At 36.8% G+C, this 22,545-nt stretch overlaps 1 protein-coding gene and 1 non-coding gene across 2 annotated transcripts; both read left to right on the top strand.

Moving 5' to 3' along the window:
• Positions 1-375: 375 nt before the first annotated feature.
• On the top strand, positions 376-984 carry LOC112721080 (uncharacterized). Its single transcript, XM_025772155.1, has one exon. The coding sequence runs from the start codon at positions 376-378 to the stop codon at positions 982-984; it is 609 nt and encodes a 202-aa protein (XP_025627940.1).
• An 8,365-nt stretch (positions 985-9,349) lies between these two features.
• Positions 9,350-9,457, top strand: LOC112725783 (small nucleolar RNA R71). Its single transcript, XR_003164866.1, has one exon. It is a non-coding gene; the product is annotated as a small nucleolar RNA R71 (small nucleolar RNA).
• The last annotated feature ends 13,088 nt before the right edge of the window (positions 9,458-22,545 follow it).

Here is a 22,545-nt window from a genome sequence, read left to right as displayed (position 1 = left end):
AGAAGAACAGCCTCAAAACACCATACCCATTCCATACATGGGCGGTAGATTTTATGGGACCAATCAACCCCCTATCAATGGGGAAGAAATGGATTCTAGTTGCAACTGAAAGCTTCACCAAGTGGGTGGAGGCTGTGGCTATTAGGGAAGCAAATACTGAAGCAGTAGTGAGATTTATCAAAGAAAATATAATATGCAGGTTCGGGCTGCTAAGTGTTCTAGTGTCCGATAATGGAACCCACTTTGTTAACCAAAGAGTGTGGGGGTATTCTTGAACAATACCAAATCAAACATCACAAGTCTTCTCCCTACTACCCGCAAGGCAATGGCCAGGCAGAGGCTACTAACAAGAGCCTTTTGAAAATACTCACAAAGATGGTGACCGATGCCCATAAATATTGGAGTGAATACCTACCACTTGCTCTTTGGACTTACAGAACAACCAGACATGGAACAAGTGGAGTAACACCCTTCTCGTTGGTTTACGGGGTTGAAGCTGTACTGCCAGCAGAGATTGAAGTACCCACCGCCAGGATGTTGTTAGACGAAGCAAGGGATCGTGAAGTTGAGTTGCAAGAATTGGAAGAAAAAAGAGAAGTTGTGGGAAGCAAGATGGAAGAATACCATCGGAGACTAGCATTAGCTTATGACAAGCATGTTCGGCCCAGGGTGTTCCTAGAGGGTGATCTGGTATTAAAATCAGTAGACGCAGTAATGAGAAAGATGTCTTTGCCAAAATGGGCTCCCAAATGGGAGGGTCCTTACATTGTTTCTGAAGTACACCCAACGGACACTGTATCTTGCTGGACCCAGATCATGGAACAACCACTGGCCCCATCAATTTCAAGTATGTCAAGAAGTACTATGCCTAATTTCAGCTTTAGTAGCTTGAATTTCAATTCCAAAAGGCTTTTTTATCAAGAGCCAATGTTTATGTTATATTATTCTACAAGCATCTTGCAATGCATGAAAAAATTGCATTAGCAATTATATACTCAAAAGTTGTGAATGATGCATCTTAAGAAATCTGCAGTACAAAATATTTCAAAAAAGTGAAGTGCCCTACCCTCCAAGCTCCTAAAAAAGAGAGAGAACATAAATAGGGTAAGAAAGTTCTAGGTACCTTCCTTTTTTGGCCTGAAAAAAAAAGGTAGAGAAAAAAAAAATAGCAGTAGATAATCCTGCTCATCTTAAAATCATACCCTCCTCCTGCAAAAAGAAAAAAAAAGTGTGTATCTAAAATAAAATGATCACACAAGCAGGTAAAGTCCTTGGAGGAGTATGTATATTATAAAAAAAATGAGGGAAAACATAACACCCAAAAAGAGGTGTACAATGAAAGTCATAGAAGCAGCAAAAAAAAATAATACATTTTGTCAAAGGTTACATATCTTACAAAATAAAGTGCTGAAAAACTATCACAGCCACAAAATATCACTGTAAGAAATCACAGAAGAAGCAGCCTCCTTATGCTTGGCTAATTGCTCTCGCTCCAGGCTGACGCTGGCTAACCTAGCCTTTATGGTGTTCAATTCAGATGTAAGCTTGTTAACCTTTTCTTGAAGAGCAGAAACATCAGAAGATAGAACATGATACTCTTTAGACAACAATTCTTCTCTAGCAGGATCAGATACCCCAGGTGGAGGCTCCAATTTAGTAGAAAGGTTCTCAAGCCAATGACCACTAAATTTAAATAACTTAAGGTTATTTAGATGATTTTCTACTATATCCCGATGAGCACCCCACAAGTCTGCAAGGGAATGTGAAGTAAAGAAATTCCATGCGTCCAGAAAAGCTTGATACCCAAGCTTCTTGAAAAGGCAGTTTAGGTCATTTGGAAGCAGGAAGGAAGGAGCCCGGGATGCAATCTCCGATTACAAGTTCTTTGCATCGTCATCAAAATGCTCAAACTCATCATGGACAGAAACTGAAAAGCAAAACAAACAAAAGAAGCACCAGCTGAGGGTTCCTGTGTGACGTGAGAAATACAAGTGCTCGAAGCTTGGAAAGTGGACTCAGACGCGACATGAGAAGCTGATAAATAGGAAAAGATACATGCACACACACAAACAGCATGAACAGAATCATGTATGCAAATCTCAAAAGAAGAAGAAGAAGAAGTGGAGTCAAACAGTTGTACCTGCACCAGGAAATTCTGTTCGGATGGGAGTAACAACACGTCTAGTAGGATCCCCTTGGCAGGTAACAGCCGGCTCAATGTCAACATTGCTCTTAGAACTTGCTGTTGCTCATGGGCCATCTCGAACAACATCTTGGGTAGTACCCTTGTCAGGAACATCGCCAACAACAAATGAATTAGGAGAATCCCCACTGACCCTTTCTTGAGAGCTCTCATCGCCTACATTTACCGAATCAGAAGGTGCATTTGGAATTGTTGTTATTTTATCCAAAAGACGATGAGACCTACGCTTTACAACATTTCTAGATAAGCTAGCCACATCCGTACCAGGAAATTGTGATGATTTAACAAAGCAAGCACCGACAGAAGAACCCTTAGCTTTTGTTGTCGAGGAAGGAGAAATTCCTGAGCCAGTGGAAATTGGTGAAGGTGTAGCATCAATGGAAGGCCTGGGTGGTTTTTTAAGAGACCTCTTTGCAACCTTAAGATATGAACTCTCCACTTTACCGCGCTTGACCACTTCAACAGTAACAACTGAATCATTAGATTTTCTCTTTGGAGAAGGGGGATGTTTGTAACACTTGGTGTCCAAGTCTACAAAACACCAGCACAGAAGATACAACAGTCAAACACACAAAGCCAAAAAAAGGGCACGGGGGAGAGAGAGACAAAAAAGAAGCGAAGAAACAAAAAAAAAGAATCAGCAAAGAGCAAATATTACTTGCAATGGTCGAAGGAGAAAGGTTGCCAGTCATGAAATATGGATCCTTGATCAAAACTGGAACAAACGATCTGACATCTGGAATGGAAGTACCCTCATATTGCCTAATATGCTTCTTCATACGCATGAAGTAATCTAAATCCACAGACTCCATTGTAACTCTCCCATCCCTATCAAGAGAAACAACCAAGCAAGGATTGTACTCCGGGAGTTCTTTTTGAAACAGAACCTTTTTCATTAAATTTTTCGGTGGAAAAAAATATGCTCCACATTTTTTGGATCTTGGTCCCCCTCTAGTTGGCGACTTACCCTATCAGGACGGTAGATCACTGGACAGATCAAAGCTCCACAATGGAAGTCCCTATCCATAACAATCAAACCAGGAATGGGGGTAGGAGAAGTACACAGAAGCCAAAAGTCATAAGCCCCTTCCTTGCCAGTGGAAATATCATTGCGATCATGTTCAAGATCAGCAGAATATATATGATGAACAACCGATGCACTAGGCTGGTAAGAGGTTATGTACGGGAGAAAACAAAATTTTTTCTCCAAATCAATAACATCCTCCAAAGATTTAGAAGGATGAGCTGAACTCCAAATCCAAGCACGAGGACTTGCCTTCTTATCTGGAAGAATTGTAGGGGGCTTACGGATGGGAGCAAACTGAGATAACCACTCAAAAGAAAGAGTTGAAGAAATATTTCGTCAATGAAAGCCAATACTGGAAAGCGACCATGAGCAATCTTAAGTTGCTAGAAAAATTGATCAAGCCGTGTATATAAACTGCCGACATACAGGGAAGCCAATGGCAGACTGGTATGCGAAATTGCTACTCAGGTTGTGAATTGTTATTCGAAATTGATTCCCCGGCAATGGCACCAAAAACGGATGCACAGAACCATGGTCTAAACATATCTTCACAACTTCACATAACTAACCAGCAAGTGCACTGGGTCGTCCAAGTAATACCTTACGTGAGTAAGGGTCGAATCCCACGGAGATTGTCGGTATGAAGCAAGCTATGGTCACCTTGTAAATCTCAGTCAGGCGGATATCAAATGGTTATAGAGTTTTCGAAAATAATATAATAAAATAGGGATAGAAATACTTATGTAATTCATCGGTGAGAATTTCAGATAAGCGAATGGAGATGCTTTCGTTCCTCTGAACCTCTGCTTTCCTGCTATCTTCATCCAATCAGTCTTACTCCTTTCCATGGCTGGCTTTATGTGATACATCACCATTGTCAATGGCTACTTTCGGTCTTCTCTCGGGAAAATGATCCAAATGCCCTGTCACGGCACGGCTAATCGTCTGGAGGTATCACCCTTGTCAATGGCTTCATCTTATCCTCTCAGTGAAAATGGTCAACGCACCCTGTCACGGCACGGCTATTCATCTGTCGGTTCTCGATCATGCTGGAATAGGATTTACTATCCTTTTGCGTCTGTCACTAACGCCCCGCAATCGTGAGTTTGGAGCTCGTCACAGTCATTCATTCATTGAATCCTACTCGGAATACCACAGACAAGGTTTAGACTTTCCGGATTCTCTTGAATGCCGCCATCATTCTAGCTTACACCACGAAGATTCCGATTAAGAGATCTAAGAGATACTCATTTAATCAAAGGTAGAACGGAAGTGGTTGTTAGGCACGTGTTCATAGGGAATGATGATGATTGTCACGTTCATCACATTCAGATTGAAGTACGAATGAATATCTTAGAAGCGAAATAAGATGAATTGAATAGAAAACAGTAGTACTTTGCATTAATCTTTGAGGAACAGCAGAGCTCCACACCTTAATCTATGGAGTATAGAAACTCTACCGTTAAAAATACATAAGTGAAAGTCCAGGCATGGCCGAGAGGCCAGCCCTCAAATGTGATCTAAGATAGCATACAACTGATCAAAGATACCTAATACAATAGTAAAAGGTCCTATTTATAATAAACTAGCTACTAGGGTTTACAGAAGTAAGTAATTGATGCATAAATCCACTTTCGGGGCCCACTTGGTATGTGCTTGGGCTGAGCTTTGAGTGTTGCATGTGTAGAAGTCCTTCTTGGAGTTGAACGCCAGCTTTTGTGCCAGTTTGGGCGTTCAACTCTGGTTTTGGATCCTTTTCTGGCGCTAGACGCCAGATTTGGGCAGAGAGCTGGCGTTGAACGCCAGTTTGCGTCGTCTAAACTTGGCCAAAGTATAGACTATTATATATTTCTGGAAAGCCCTGGATGTCTACTTTCCAACGCAATTGGAAGCGCGCCATTTTCAGTTTTGTAGCTCCAGAAAATCCATTTTGAGTGCAGGGAGGTCAGAATCCAACAGCATCAGCAGTCCTTCTTCAACCTCTGAATCTGATTTTTGCTCAAGTCCCTCAATTTCAGCCAGAAAATACCTGAAATCACAGAAAAACACACAAACTCATAGTAAAGTCCAGAAATGTGAATTTAACATAAAAACTAAGGAAAACATCCCTAAAAGTAACTAGATCCTACTGAAAACATACTAAAAACAATGCCAAAAAGCGTATAAATTATCCGCTCATCACAACACCAAACTTAAATTGTTGCTTGTCCCCAAGCAACTGAAAATCAATTAGGATAAAAAGAAGAGAATATACTATAAATTCCAAACTATCAATGAAACATAGCTCCAATCAAATGAGCGGGACTTATAGCTTTTTGCCTCTTGAATAATTTTGGCATCTCACTTTATCCATTGAGGTTCAGAATGATTGGCATCTATAGGAACTCAGACTTCAGATAGTGTTATTGATTCTCCTAGTTCAGTATGATGATTCTTGAACACAGATATTTTATGAGTCTTGGCCGTGGCCCTAAGCACTTTGTTTTCTAGTATTACCACCGGATACATAAATGCCACAGACACATAATTGGGTAAACATTTTCAGATTGTGACTCAGCTTTGCTAAAGTCCCCAATTAGAGGTGTCCTGGGTTCTTAAGCACACTCTTCTTTTGCTTTGGACCTTGACTTTAACCGCTCAGTCTCAAGTTTTCACTTGACACCTACACGCCACAAGCACATGGTTAGGGACAGCTTGGTTTAGCCGCTTAGACCGGGATTTTATTCCTTTAGGCCCTCATATCCACTGATACTCAAAGCCTTGGGATCCTTTTTATTTGCCCTTGCCTTTTGGTTTTAAGGGTTATTGGCTTTTTTGCTCTTGCCTCTTAGTTTTAAGAGCTTTTGGCTTTTTCTGCTTGCTTTTTCTTTTTCTTTTTCTTTTTATTTTTTTTCGCCTATTTATTTTTTTTTCTGCAAGCTTTGTTCTTTGCTGCTTTTTCTTGCTTCAAGAATCATTTTTATGATTTTTCAGATTATCAAATAACATGTCTCCTAGTCATCATTCTTTCAAGAGCCAACATATTTAACATTCTTAAACAACAACTTCAAAAGACATATGCACTGTTCAAGCATACATTCAGAAAACAAGAAGCATTGTCACCACATCAATATAATTAAACTAAGTTCAAGGATAAATTCAAAACTCATGTACTTCTTGTTCTTTTGAATTAAAACATTTTTCATTTTAGAGAGGTGATGGATTCATAGGACATTCATAACTTTTAAGACATAGTTACTAATTACTAATGATCATGTAATGAAGACACAAACATAGATAAGCACTTAACATAGAAAACGAAAAACAGAGAATGTAAGAACAAGGAATGAGTCCACCTTAGTGATGGTGGCGTTTTCTTCTTGAGGAACCAATGATGTCCTTGAGCTCTTCTATGTCTCTTCCTTGTCTTTGTAGCTCCTCCCTCATTGCTTTTTGATCTTCTCTTATTTCATGAAGGATGATGGAGTGCTCTTGATGTTCCACCCTTAGTTGCTTCCAATAATTGTGTGGAAGAAAATGTATCCCCTGAGGTATCTCAGGGATCTCTTGATTTGCAGTCAAATGTTCTACCACTGAGCTATAGACCCTTGATGGAAGCTTTTGTCTTCCCTTTCCTCTTTCTAGAGGTTTCTCTGGCCTTAGGTGCCATCAATGGTTATGGAAAAAACAAAAAAGCTATGCTTTTACCACACCAAACTTAGAATGTTGCTCGCCCTCGAGCAAAAGAAGAAGGAATAGAAGAAGAAGAAGAAGATATGGGGGAGATGGAGGGAGGTGTGTATTCGGCCATATGGGTGGGATTGGGTGGGGAGGAGATGTTGAATTTTGAAGGTAAGTGGGTGTATGGATGTGAGTGGTAAAGGGTTAATAGGGAAGAGTGTTTATTGGGAATAGAGGATGATTGAGAAGAGAGAACAGAGTGAGTGGAGGTATGTGGGGATCCTGTGGGGTCCACAGATCCTGAGATGATCCTGTGGGGTCCACAGATCCTGAGGTGTCAAGGATTTACATCCCTGCACCTATTAGGCATGTAAAATGCCTTTGCACACAACTCTGGGCGTTCAGCGCCAGGTTGGTGCCCATTTTGGGCGTTCAACGCCCATTTGTTGCCATTTCTGGCGTTGAACGCCAGAACCATGCTTGTTCTGAGCGTTCAGCACCAGGATGTTGCCCATTTTGGGCGTTCAGTGCCAGAACTATGCTCTGTTCTGGCGTTGAACGCCAGGCAGATGCTTCCTCCAGGGTGTGATTTTTCTTCTGCTATTTTTTTGATTCCGTTTTTAATTTTTATATTTATTTTGTGACTCCACATGATCATGAACCTATAAAGACATATAACTAAGAAAAATATTGTTAGATAAATAAAAATTGGGTTGCCTCCCAACAAGCGCTTCTTTAATGTCAATAGCTTGACAGTGGGCTCTCATGGAGCCTCACAGATGTTCAGAGCATTGTTGAAACTCTCCAACACCAAACTTAGAGTTTGGATATGGGAGTTCAACACCAAACTTAGAGTTTGGTTGTGGCCTCCCAACACCAAACTTAGAGTTTGACTGTGGGGGCTTTGTTTGACTCTGCTTTGAGAGAAGCTTTTTCTGCTTCCTCTCCATGGATGCAGAGAGGGATCCTTGAGTTGTAAACACAAGGTTGTCCTTATTCAATTGAAGGACTAATTCTCCTCTGTCCACATCAATCACAGCTCTTGCTGTGGCTAGGAAAGGTCTTCCTAGGATGATGGATTCATCCTCTTCCTTTCCAGTATCCAGGACTATGAAATCAGCAGGGATGTAAAGGCCTTCAACCTTTACTAACACATCCTCTACTTGTCCATAAGCCTATTTTCTTGAACCGTCTGCCATCTCTAATGAGATTTTAGCAGCTTGCACCCCATAGATTCCCAGTTTCTCTATTACAGAGAGGGGCATGAGGTTTATTCCTGAACCAAGGTCACACAGAGCCTTAAAGATCATGGTGCCTATGGTACAAGGTATTATGAACTTTCCAGGATCCTGTTTCTTCTGAGGCAATGTCAGTTGATCCAGATCACTTAGTTCATTGGTGAACAAGGGAGGTTCATCTTCCCAAGTCTCAATACCAAATAATTTGGCATTCAGCTTCATGATTGCACCAAGAAACTTGGCAGTTTTCTCTTCAGTAACATCCTCATTCTCTTCAGAAGAGGAATACTCATCAGAGCTCATGAAGGGCATAAGGAGGTTTAATGAAATCTCTATGGTATCTAGATGAGCCTCAGAGTCCTTTGGTTCCTCAGAGGGAAGCTCCTTATTGATCACTGGACGTCCTAGGAGGTCTTCCTCCTTGGGATTCACGTCCTCTCCTCTCCTCACAGGTTCGGCCATGATGCTTATGTCAATGGCCTTGCACTCTCCTTTTGGATTCTCTTCTGTATTGCTCGGGAGAGTACTAGGAGGGATTTCAGTGATCCTTTTACTCAGCTGGCCCACTTGTGCTTCCAAATTTCTAATGGAAGACCTTGTTTCATTCATGAAACTTACAGTGGCTTTAGATAGATCAGAGACTAAGTTTGCTAAGCTAGATGGATTCTGCTCAGAATTCTCTGTTTGTTGCTGAGTGGATGATGGAAAAGGCTTGCTATTGCTAAACCTGTTTCTTCCACCATTATTAAAGCCTTGTTGAGGCTTTTGATCCTTCCATGAGAAATTTGGATGATTTCTCCATGATGAGTTATAGGTGTTTCCATAAGGTTCACCTAAGTAATTCACCTCTGCTATTGCAGGGTTCACAGGATCATAAGCTTCTTCTTCATAAGAAGCCTCTTGAGTACTATTGGATGCAGCTTGCATTCCATGCAGACTCTGAGAAATCATATTGACTTGCTGAGTCAATATTTTATTCTGAGCCAATATGGCATTCAGAGTATCAATTTCAAGAACTCCCTTCTTCATAGGCGTCCCATTATTCACAGGATTCCTTTCAGAAGTGTAATTGAACTGGTTATTTGCAACCATGTCAATGAGTTCTTGAGCTTCTGCAGGCGTTTTCTTCAGGTGAATGGATCCACCTGCAGAGGTATCCAATGACATCTTAGATAACTCAGACAGACCATCATAGAATATATCCAGGATGGTCCATTCTGAAAGCATGTCAGAAGGACACTTTTTGGTCAGTCCTTTGTATCTCTCCCAAGCTTCATAGAGGGATTCACCTTCTTTCTGTCTGAAGATTTGAACATCCACTCTAAGCTTGCTCAGCTTTTGAGGAGGAAAGAACTTGGCTAGGAAAGCCTTGACCAGCTTATCCCAAGAGTTCAGGCTATCCTTAGGTTGAGAGTCCAACCATACTCTAGCTCTGTCTCTTACAGCAAAAGGGAAAAGCATGAGCCTGTAGACTTCAGGATCTACTCCATTAGTCTTAACAGTATCACATATCTACAAGAATTCAGTTAAGAACTGAAAAGGATCTTCAGATGGAAGTCCATGAAACTTGCAGTTCTGCTGCATCAGAGAAACTAATTGAGGTTTCAGCTCAAAGTTGTTTGCTCCAATGGCAGGAATGGAGATGCTTCTTCCATGTAAATTGGAATTAGGTGCAGTAAAGTCACCAAGCATCCTCCTTGCATTATTATTATTTTCGGCTGCCATCTCCTCTTCCTGTTCGAAAATTTCTGAAAGGTTATCTCTGGATTGTTGTAATTTAGCTTCTCTTAGTTTTCTCTTCAGAGTCCTTTCAGGTTCTGGATCTGCTTCAACAAGAATATTCTTGTCCTTGCTCCTGCTCATATGACAAAGAAGAGGGCACAGAAAAATAATAGAGATCTTTTATACCACAGTATAGGGATCCCTTTGTGAGTGGAAGAAAAGAGGGGGACAAAGAATGTGATGTAAAGAAAGAAACACAACTGTGAGGAGGGCAGAGATGTGAGATGAGATGTTAGTGAATGAATAGATAAATAGAAGGAGATGAGAGAGAAGGAATTTTCGAAAATAAATTTTGAAAAAGAGTTAGTGATTTTTGAAAAAAGTTTTTGAAAAAGGTTAGTATTTTTTCGAAAAATTTTAAAATCAAAAATAAAAATAATTAGTTAATAAAAAAGAATTTTTTTTGAAAAAGAGGGAAGATATTTTCGAAAATTAGAGAGAGAGAGTTAGTTAGGTAGTTTTGAAAAAGTTAAGAAACAAACAAAAAGTTAGTTAGTTAGTTGAAACAAATTTTGAAAAGATAAGAAGTTAGGAAGTTAGAAAAGATATTTTGAAATCAAACTTTTGAAAAAGATAAGATAAGAAGATATTTTGAAAAGATATGATAGAAATTAGTTTTGAAAAAGATTTGATTTTTAAAATCACAATTAATGACTTGATTCACAAGAAATCACAAGATATGATTCTAGAACTCAAAGTTTGAATCTTTCTTAATAAGCAAGTAACAAACTTGAAATTTTTGAATCAAAAACATTAATTGTTATTGTTATTTTCGAAAATTTGATATAAAATTAAGAAAAAGATTTTTGAAAAATATTTTTGGAATTTTCAAAAATAACTAAGAAGTTTGAAAAAGATTTGATTTTTGAAAAAGATTTTGAAAAAGATGAGATTTTTAAATTGAAAATTTGATTTGACTCATAAAAACAACTAGATTTTTTTTAAAATTTTTGAAAAAGTCAACTCAAATTTTTTAATTTGATGAGAGAAAAAGGGAAAGATATTTTTTTTTTTGAATTTTTATGATGCAAGAGAAAAATTAAAAACATCATTTTCATGTTTTTCTCTTTTATTTTTTAATCAAAACAAGGGATGCATGCAAGAACACTATGAATGTCAAGATGAACACCAAGAACACTATGAAGATCATGATGAACATCAAGAACATATTTTTGAAAAAATTTTAATGCAAAGAAAACATGCAAGACACCAAACTTAGAATTCTTTAATGCTTAGACACTAAGAATTCCAGAATGCATATGATAAACATGAAAAGACACAAAACAAAAAATCATCAAGATCAAACAAGAAGACTTACCAAGAACAACTTGAAGATCATGAAGAACACTATGAATGCATGAATTTTCGAAAAATGCAAGATGCACATGCAATTGACACCAAACTTATGACATGACTCAAGACTCAAACAAGAAACACAAAAAATATTTTTGATTTTTATGATTTTCTAATTTTTTTTTTTGGATTTTTTCAAAAATTAATTGAAAAAGGAAAATAAGGATTCCAAAATTTTTAATATGAATTCCAGGAATCTTGCATTCTTAGTCTAAAGCTTCAGTCCAGGAATTAGATATGGCTCACTAGCCAGCCAAGCTTTCAATGAAAGCTCCAGTCCAAAACACTAGACATGGCCAATGGCCAGCCAAGCTTCAGCATGTAAATCAGGAACAGTAGTAGATGGATTAACAACAACTAACTTGCTCTTGATAACAAATTACAAGCCTCAGTCTAAATGAATTTAGACATGGCTTTTCAGCCAGCCAGGCTTCACATGCTTCATGAAACACTAGAATTCTTTCTTAAAAATTTTGAATAAAAATATATTTTTGAAAACAAAAGAAAAAAAATTTTTTGAAAGATTTTTGAAAAATTTTTGAAAGCAAAACAAAAAGAAAATTACCTAATCTGAGCAACAGGATGAACCGTCAGTTGTCCAAACTCAAACAATCCCCGGCAACGGCGCCAAAAACTTGGTATGCGAAATTGCTACTCAGGTTGTGAATTGTTATTCGAAATTGATTTCCCGGCAATGGCACCAAAAACGGATGCACAGAACCATGGTCTAAACATATCTTCACAACTTCGCATAACTAACCAGCAAGTGCACTGGGTCGTCCAAGTAATACCTTACGTGAGTAAGGGTCGAATCCCACGGAGATTGTCGGTATGAAGCAAGCTATGGTCACCTTGTAAATCTCAGTCAGGCGGATATCAAATGGTTATAGAGTTTTCGAAAATAATATAATAAAATAGGGATAGAAATACTTATGTAATTCATCGGTGAGAATTTCAGATAAGCGAATGGAGATGCTTTCGTTCCTCTGAACCTCTGCTTTCCTGCTATCTTCATCTAATCAGTCTTACTCCTTTCCATGGCTGGCTTTATGTGATACATCACCATTGTCAATGGCTACTTTCGGTCTTCTCTCGGGAAAATGATCCAAATGCCCTGTCACGGCACGGCTAATCGTCTGGAGGCATCACCCTTGTCAATGTCTTCATCTTATCCTCTCAGTGAAAATGGTCAACGCACCCTGTCACGGCACGGCTATTCATCTGTCGGTTCTCGATCATGCTGGAATAGGATTTACTATCCTTTTGCGTCTGTCACTAACGCCCCGCAATCGCGAGTTTGGAGCTCGTCACAGTCATTCATTCATTGAATCCTACTCGGAATACCACAGACAAGGTTTAGACCTTCCGGATTCTCTTGAATGCCACCATCATTCTAGCTTACACCACGAAGATTCCGATTAAGAGATCTAAGAGATACTCATTTAATCAAAGGTAGAACGGAAGTGGTTGTCAGGCACGCGTTCATAGGGAATGATGATGATTGTCACGTTCATCACATTCAGATTGAAGTACGAATGAATATCTTAGAAGCAAAATAAGATGAATTGAATAGAAAACAGTAGTACTTTGCATTAATCTTTGAGGAACAGCAGAGCTCCACACCTTAATCTATGGAGTGTAGAAACTCTACCATTAAAAATACATAAGTGAAAGTCTAGGCATGGCCGAGAGGCCAGCCCTCAAATGTGATCTAAGATAGCATACAACTGATCAAAGATACCTAATACAATAGTAAAAGGTCCTATTTATAATAAACTAGCTACTAGGGTTTACAGAAGTAAGTAATTGATGCATAAATCCACTTCCGGGGCCCACTTGGTGTGTGCTTGGGCTGAGCTTTGAGTGTTGCACGTGTAGAGGTCCTTCTTGGAGTTGAACGCCAGCTTTTGTGCCAGTTTGGGCGTTCAACTCTGGTTTTGGATCCTTTTCTGGCGCTGGACGCCAGATTTGGGCAGAGAGCTGGCGTTGAACACCAGTTTGCGTCATCTAAACTTGGCCAAAGTATGGACTATTATATATTGATGGAAAGCCCTGGATGTCTACTTTCCAACGCAATTAGAAGCGCACTATTTTGAGTTTTGTAGCTCCAGAAAATCCATTTTGAGTGCAGGGAGGTCAGAATCCAACAGCATCAGCAGTCCTTCTTCAACCTCTGAATCTAATTTTTGCTCAAGTCCCTCAATTTCAGCCAGAAAATACCTGAAATCACAGAAAAGCACACAAACTCATAGTAAAGTCCAGAAATGTGAATTTAACATAAAAACTAAGGAAAATATCCCTAAAAGTAACTAGATCCTACTGAAAACATACTAAAAATAATGCCAAAAAGCGTATAAATTATCCGCTCATCACAGACGTTCTCCTCCAGCAATCAAGCAAGCTAAAAGAAACACCCCATGGCTCATACACTCATCTGCCGGTCCCAAAAACACATAACATATTTACTTAACCAATAAGCAACAAAAGCGGCTTCCTTAAGATCTGAATGAACAACAGGAGCAGGGACAAACTCACCATTTAGGAAATCACCAAAGAAATAACGAGACCAATTAGAGTAAGAATACTTAACAGTAATTTTCTTCTTCTTGGAATCTTTCTTGTCGCCAACCACCTCTTTTCCTTTCGAGGACCTACGAGTCTTTGGATGCTCATCCTTGGAGGAAGATTTCTTAACACGCCTACTCTTGGATAACTCTTTTGCATACCGTCCAGCATCACTTAAACTTGTTTGAAGATGTCTCGCAGGCTTAAGCATATTAGAATTCGGGCGAAGAAGAGTGAGATCCACACTGCCAAACACCGGCAGTTGAAGAAGAACCACAACATCTTTTAAAGTGGGTGAAAACTCACCCCAAGAAGTCAGAAAAGTATGAGTCTGAGAACACCACCTCTGTCAAAGTAAACTCATATCATATCCATTTTGTTGAACACCCAAGCCTGCCAAGAAGAAATCAATTAGTGCTTCTTCAATATATAGCAACAAAGTAAAGAAATGATAAGAATCAATTATGATGATGGATAGTAGAAAACAACCAACCAGCAGATGTGTGGATAGCCTCAGCAACACCAGCAATTTTTAATCTCCTCACAAAATCACCATCCTCCTCAAACAATACTGTGAATACCCACTTTTGCCAAACCTTATTCACGTGAGTAGCTGTCTCAGATTTAAAAGAAGTCCATGGAAATTCTTGGCGCTTCAACCGAGAACGAAGTAGAGCAGAACCCCACTTGATATGAAGGCTTCTAACAAATTCATCTAAAACTCTACAATCTGAAGAATCAAAGCCGGACTTTATAGTTTTATCCATACCTAATAGCGAGCCAGAGGAAGGAGGGTCCAAAAAGGTTTCTTAATTAAAGGAGGATCCACAAAAATAGCCCTCTTATATGATGGTTTAACCCAAGGTTGGGGGATAGATTCAGAAAACTCGATTGCATATTCTTGAGGAACATCGTCCATATCATCCATAGAAGAGCCGGTATCCAAACTATTACTAGAGTGCTCCGGGTCACTATCCACTATCGCAGCAAGTCTCACATGAGGCATGACAACAAGAAGAAATAATTCCTAAAAAAGGGGGAAAGAAGGAGAACAACAACAACAAAATAGAGTGAATATCAATATCACATGAATACTAAGGACAAAAATACTCAAAAAATAAAGAAGAATATCACAGACACTGAAGAAATTCTAAAAGTCAAAGAGCATCGCATGTCAAGAAAACAACCAAGGAGTTCTCAAATAAAACAAAAAAGCAAAGGTATGAAAATTATTCATTATATTCTTTACCTAATAAGGCCACTAACTCCTCATATCCTCACAATATCATATTTCATTTGGTGAAGTATATAAAAATATTACTAGACATTATATGTTTATAACTTTAAAAGAATACGAATATTTGAACACTAGTAATTTGCTCTTAAAAAAAATTTATAAACAAATTATTTATGAATTATGACTATACTATACAAAAAAAAAATCTCTTATTTTTAAATATCTATTTTATAGTTATAAATGAACATTGCTCATAATTTTTAATTCAATTTCTTTTATTTTGTTATGTCATTGGAAACATACACAAATGAGAACATGTACAAATGATGATATAACATCTAAAGTTGCAAAGAGAAAGATCTTTATCGGAGAATCCCTATAGCTAATTCCAAAATTAGCAATTCAATACACATGGGGCTGAAAGGTGTTACATGAGAACGAAGACAAAGAACATAACAACAAGGATTCAGAGTAACAAGAGTACGAATGATGATCAGAGTTCAGAATCACACGAATTCAGAGTATCAAAAGTTCAGACAAATACCAAAAATGTCAAATATACAATAGCAGATATTCAAGTGAGCAAAAAAAGAAGGAGCAAGGGTGAAGACAAAAGGAAGAAAAGAAGAAAAAGAGTCTTACCAAATAAGAAGAAAGAAAGTTGAATGTGGGAGTGTCCTTTGCCCTAAGAAAAATTTTCAATTATCGAAGAAGATAGAAGGTTTGGATGGTAGTGGTGATAATAATGATGGTACTGAAAAATATTGCCATGTAGAAGAATGCCCTAGCAGAGATAATGATGAACACGCTCTCCCTATGCATCCAGATGTTCTCTCTCTTTATGCCTCTTTCCAAATACAGGTACTCAAATTTAAAAATGCGTCCAATTAAAAGAATAAGAGTATTTTCCCCTTCTCATTTCCTTAAAATATATATATAAAATTATTATATTAAATTAAATCATCCCTCTTTCTTCATTTAAATAATAATAATAATAATAATAATAATAATAATAATAATAATAATAATAATAATAATAATAAATTATTATTATTATTATTATTATTATTATTATTATTATTATTATGTACAGATACATACACTACTTTTAAAAATAAATACATACGTACATACAAATAAATTATGAATATATTTATTTATTAATCTTATTTATTTATTTATTTATTTTATTAATATTTTAAACATTTGCACAATAACATTCTTTTATTTATTTTTTTATAAGTATATAATCATATTCAAATTATACTGACATATTTATATTTGAATATCATTTACAAATACATATATTATTATAACAAAAAAAATGAATAAAAGAGGGGAAATTTATTCTTATAATAATGATATGCTAAAATATATATATATATATATTTAATTATTATAGCTATGTTGAGTACAAAAAAGTTCAATGCAGCTTGAGAGAATATTTTGTACCTTCAAAGACTACATAGGGATTTATGATTGTATACTAAAAATATAAACCTTTTTTATACATAAATAATTTTAAGAATGACCTACAAACATGGTCAAACAAGAGTCAAGTTCCTCCTAAAGGTATTGGGTAAAAAGGATGGAACCCAAAAGAACACCTTGAGGAGTTGAATTTCTCTTCACTGAGAACTAAATTGGTGAAAATGGATTGGTTGGATTTAGAATGTAAAGAGCGTCATCTAGTTGAAAGAAAACCGAACTAGATGTCCCTTCACTGATGTCATATGTCATGAGCTTTAGTTTAACGTGTGAGAATCAACTTCCTCATTTGAACAGTTGAAAAGATTTAAAGTCACGAGAATACCAAAAGATATTTGGGATAAAAAAGAGTAAACCAAATATCAAACTAAAACTATTGGACAATAGATTTCCTCTTCATCATGGTTTTACACTATAAAAAGGACCTTCACTTTTCACCTTCACCTTCAACTAGACTTTCACCTTCACTTTTACTACTTTTCACTTTCACCTGACCCTTCTTCTGAGATCCTTCTTATTTCTGAAGCTGAGAGGGTAGGAAACCCATCTTTTTCTCTCCCCAAAAATTCTTCTCATTGTTCTTCATTTCATTCATCACCTTCACGAGTAAAAACTGGTATTTGGGTGTTCCACCAGAACACTCGACAACCATTAACTAGCCCTTGTCCACTTTAAACAAAGCTCATTTCATCCTCTTGTGACATTAGTGGAGGTCTCAACACTTGTTCTCCATCTCTATTCCTCATTATTAGTTCTTGTATTGCTTATTCGTCATTAATAGAAATATTTTCCTCACAAGTATACTTACCCTAAATCTCTCATCCTAACTATTATTTTTCACTTAATCCATTTTTCATAAAACTCACCCAAATAAGGAGTAAATATATGAATAGTTATATTCTAATACATCTTTAGCTCTTAAGCAAAACCTTTTTTGGGGTCTACTATACTTAGCTTGAATTTTTGTATAATTTTTCTTTTTTTTTATTTTTGTCTTATACTGAATTTTTTTTTTTTTTTGAGATTCAACAAAGATTTAAATTTTAATTTTTTAGTCATAAAAATTTTAATATTATGTCATAAATCATGATATATTTTTTATTTAAAATTAAGTTAATAAAAATAGATACATGAATATCTCTAATAAAGATAATGACAAAAAAAATTTATAGAATATTGATATCGATAATTTAAACGGTTTTATTTATACTTAGAGATTGAATACGAGTAGTTGTTATGTAGACTCGATATATTATTCTATTAAAGTAATAGGATGTCCATTTAGTTAAAGTGAAGTAAAAATTATAAATCACTTTATTATTTTTCATAAGCTAAACATCATATCTGGATGTGGATGTAAACTCATAAAATTTTTAATTTCCGTGACAGAAGAATATGAAATATAAATACATATGAGTATTAGGAGTAGTAATGGATCCAAAAAATTTTATTAGTAGGATAAAATATACATAATATAATAATAACTTTTATAATTATACTATGATGCTATAAAGCTCTCTACTTTAAATTTTAAAAACCTTTTTTTTTAGAAGAAATTGATGAATTATTTTAGAATCCAATCCCTAACGACGATGTTTTTTTGAAATATTTTTCTATTACTAAAAGGATAAATTTATAAAAGTTAATTGATTAATAAAAATAATTCACAATTTCATACAAATTTAAAAATATAATATAAAATTACAAATACAAAATATAAACCAAAAAATAACAAAAATACACAATAATATAATATTAAATTAAGAATGTATATATATAATAAAAAAATCTAAAAATATAGATGTTATTACAATACTACTGTAAGTCAGTAAGTCACTACCAATTAATTGTAGTGATTCTCAAAAATGAAAATCCCACAACATTGTTCTTCATTTTATAACATCTTTCAATAAGAAGATTTACTGTAAAAATTATTCAAATTAATTTTCAATAACAAAATGCAATATCCTTATTCAATTATACATTAATATACACAATAACACAAACATAAATTATCCAATGATCCAATTATTTAAACAGCATCAAATATTCAAATTCACAGTTTCACATCAATATCCTAATTCACATAACTTATGCAAACAGCATCAAATATTCAAATTCACAGTTTCACATAATATCTAAATTCATATCCATTATTTAAACAGTATCAAATTCTTATTTCTAAATTGATAAAATCAATTCTTACTGGAGAGTGGAGAGATAAGATCGTGAGAGAGTCAGAGACGCATAGCGATAGAGACAATGGAGTGGCGAGACACTCAGAACCAATGAGTCGATGAGACGATGACAGATAGACGGAATGGCGAGAGACTAAGAGTGCGAGACTGCGAGAGACGATGACAGAGCAATGAGCCAGCGAGTAGGACAGGCAAGGAGACATGAGGCAGCGAGTCAGCGACAAGCCAGCGTCATTGACGACTTCGAGACCGTGACGCAGACAGATAGGAGGTGGCTAGGTGAGCGACTAGGCGGCGTGCTACACAGTTACGCAAGGGAAAGAAGGAGTGTAGCGACAAAAATTGAGAAGAGAGAAGGAGAAGGGTTACGGCTTAGCCCCTTTAGGGATTTCAATTTTGGGGGGTGGGGTCAAAATTGAAATGAGAGTGAGGGGCAACTAATTTTTTTTACTAAGTATTTTTCAGTAATTTTTCAATTTTTACTGGAAAAACTTGCCCCCACTCAATTGTAAATGCATCCGTCTTTGATTAGGAGTCAATTTTTAATTTGTTTTTCTTTGTTTGTTTGATTCATTTTTTTTCATCTTTTTTACATTTTGTCGGTATTCTATTTTTTTATGATTAAGTTAATTTAAAGCTTTTCTCTACTTATTTATTTATTTATTTTACCTTGTTCAATATAAATTTGTCACTAATAATTTTGGCGCAAGTTATTTCAACATTATTACTAAGTAATTTTCGGATCGATCTCACTTTTTTTTTAAAGAGTCGTTGATAAACCCATATTTCATGAGTTCTTTTGTGCTTAATTAGAGTGATTTATTCAACTCTTCACCTACTTATTCACATTAATTGCATGGTTTTACTTTTCCTTCCTTATTATGTCATATAATGAAAAATATGTTTTCTAAACTTTAAAATTAATTATTTTAATTACCTTTATTTCCATTCGATGCCGTGATTAGTGTGTTGAGTAGTTTCAGATTTTCTAAGGCAGAATGACTTAAAGGATGAAAAAGGAAACATACTAGAATGGAAGGAGAGAGCAAAACGGAGCTTTAAGGAAACTGGTATCCACGCGATCGCATGGATGACGCGATCGCGTGCCAAGCACGAATCAGCAGCGACGCGGCCGCATGACTGACGCGACCGCGCGCCTTAAGCAGAATGCACATGACGCGGTTGCATGACTGACGCGACCGCGTGGCAAGGAAAAGCTCCAAATGACGCGACCGCGTGACTCACGCGGACGCGTGACAGAGGCCACGCACCAGAAATTGCAGAAAACGCTCATAACGAGTTCTGAGGCCCTTTTTGGCCCAAATCCAAGTCCAGACAGCATAGACCAGAGGTTATAAAGTGTGGGAATGCACCCATTCAAAGGAGCTCGCATATTTTTACCTTTCAATGATTTAGATTTCGTTGAGAGGGAGATCTTCTCTCTCTCTCTTTTAGGATTTAGGATTTCTTCTTGTTTTAAGAGTAACTCTGGATCCCATGTTTAATGTTCTTTTATTTTTACTTTTATTTATTTATTCCAACATTTGAATTGATTATTATAATTTATGAATTATTCCATGTTACAGATTTCTATTTGAATTAATGATAATTTGAGGTATTTTCAGTTTATGATTGTTTTCTTTGATTTAAGTTACCATTGCTTCCCATCTAAGGACCTTGTTATTATTTCAGCAATTTTACTTTTTCCCTTTTGGTTTTGGTCAAGAATTTAGTAACTCAACAGTTATTAAACTCAACATAATTGATAATCGTTATCTTGCTAATTGAGCTGAACTTAAATAATCCCAACCTTTTCTTAGGAAATAATTAGGATTCAAAAGTCAATTTAATTAGTCCCTTGACTTTCCTTTGCCCTGGTAAAGGTTGACCAAGTGGAGTTTAGATTCAACTTTCATTATAGTTGAGAGAGATAACTAAGTTGGACCTCTAATTTCCCTTATCTTGCCAAAAGTTGTTTTACAGTTATTATTTATTTTTAATTGCCATCTACTTTACTTGTCATTTAAATTACTTGCTTCTCATCTTCTAAACCCCGATTACAACCTTTATAGCCAATAATAAGAACATACTTCCTCGCAGTTCCTTGAGAAGACGACCCGAGATTTGAATACTCGGTTAACAATTTTTAAGGGATTTGTTACTTGTGACACCCAAAACGTTTGTATGAAAGGACTTTTGAAGGTTTAGAAACTATACTTGCAACGAGGATTTATCCGCAAATTTCTAGACCACGCAAAAGTCATCTCATCAAAATGGCGCCGTTGCCGGGGAACTGCTAACGTGTGCCTTATTATTGGTTATTGTAAATATTTTTCTTTTGCTTGTTTATTTATTTTTGTTTTCCCTTTTTATCCTTATTTGCTACTATGAACTCTCACCCTTCTCGCTTTGAGTTTGGTTCTAATATTGTTAAAGGAAATAGACGTTACAGCAGGAATGTGCATCAAGGTCAGACCAATCAAGGATGGATGGAACCAAGAGGATCTAATCAACCCTTTTGGCAACAACACCCTCCAAGATATCCTGGACAAAGACCATTCTACCGTGCATACCCAGCTGAAAGACATGGTGGACAACCTTGTAACTACCAACAAGCCCCACCCCGTGCATATGAACCATCCTTTCAACATAACCTCGAACCACCACACTCACAAGCTTCTCTTCACCATTCGCCATCATATGATCCTCCCTTACCCCAATACCAATCCAATCGTTCCCAATCATCACCACTTTCCTTTGTATCATGTCCAAGTCTGGCAAACCGCGAAGTAAAGGATCGCCTAAAAGAAACAGTAATTAAATTTCAAACAACCATTCAACAACTGGAGCAAGCACTAATTCAATGGGCCACTAGGCGCTCAAATATACAAGGATCAACCACAGCTCCATGTGGACAGCCCGATGAAGAGCGTAGCATGAAAGAAATACTAGAGACTCCAGTGGACAAGACAGAGAATGAATTCGTACTAGAACAAGTGGAAGAAGCTGTCATTGTTCAAGAAGAAGAGTTGGTTGAAGATCTAGGCGATGCTGAACTTCCTTGGGAATCCAGAATTGAGGAAAACTCCGTCCAAGATGCCACAGTTGATGCTAAGGAGGATACCGTACAATCTCCAAGGCAAGTTGTTTACAAAGAATCAGACGGAATAATCCAAGAAGCAAATTTCCTTGATGATGATAGTCACAAGTCTAGTTCTCCTAGTGATGAACTTGCGTCCGCAAGTGAATTCTCTGAGATCGAAGAATCTTCCCTAAGTGAATATGAAGATGATGTGGAGGTAGATTTCTCTCAACCTCCAATCTATGACTCGAGTGATGAGGAAGACATAGAAGACTTTGACCAGGATACAGATACAATTGAAGATCTTTGCAAGGAAGTGGAAGAATTCACAGAAGAGCACGAGGAAACGGAACTTGCAGAACCACCAAAAACACCTACCCCAAGGCCATTACCACCTAATACAAGCTTCGAGTGGGTACAATCCTTAACTTATAATTTTACTTATTCACTTGAATATGGTTTGCTTGAAACAGATGGCCAACTTAGAGCTCTCTGCGGCTTTAAGAGTAAGAGGGAATTGGCTCGTACTCAGAACTGGTACACCAGGTTCAATAAGATTCCATGCTTCACCTCGAAGTATACGGATTGGTATCATGCTCAATTGCATGGATCACGGAGAACGTTTGGTCACCACGGTGAGATTCTACTTTTTAACCCGCCCGAATGGAAACTTACAAATCAAAACGGAGGCGGATCTAAAAATACAGCTTGG

This window comes from Arachis hypogaea, chromosome 11 (genome assembly GCF_003086295.3).
Source record: "Arachis hypogaea cultivar Tifrunner chromosome 11, arahy.Tifrunner.gnm2.J5K5, whole genome shotgun sequence".
Lineage (NCBI taxonomy): Eukaryota > Viridiplantae > Streptophyta > Magnoliopsida > Fabales > Fabaceae > Arachis > Arachis hypogaea.
This window is presented reverse-complemented; position numbering and strand designations above follow the sequence as displayed.

Bases quoted from the DNA above. Each gene is read 5' to 3' on its own strand.
- LOC112721080 (XM_025772155.1), top strand. From the start codon at position 376: ATGGTGACCGATGCCCATAAATATTGGAGTGAATACCTACCACTTGCT.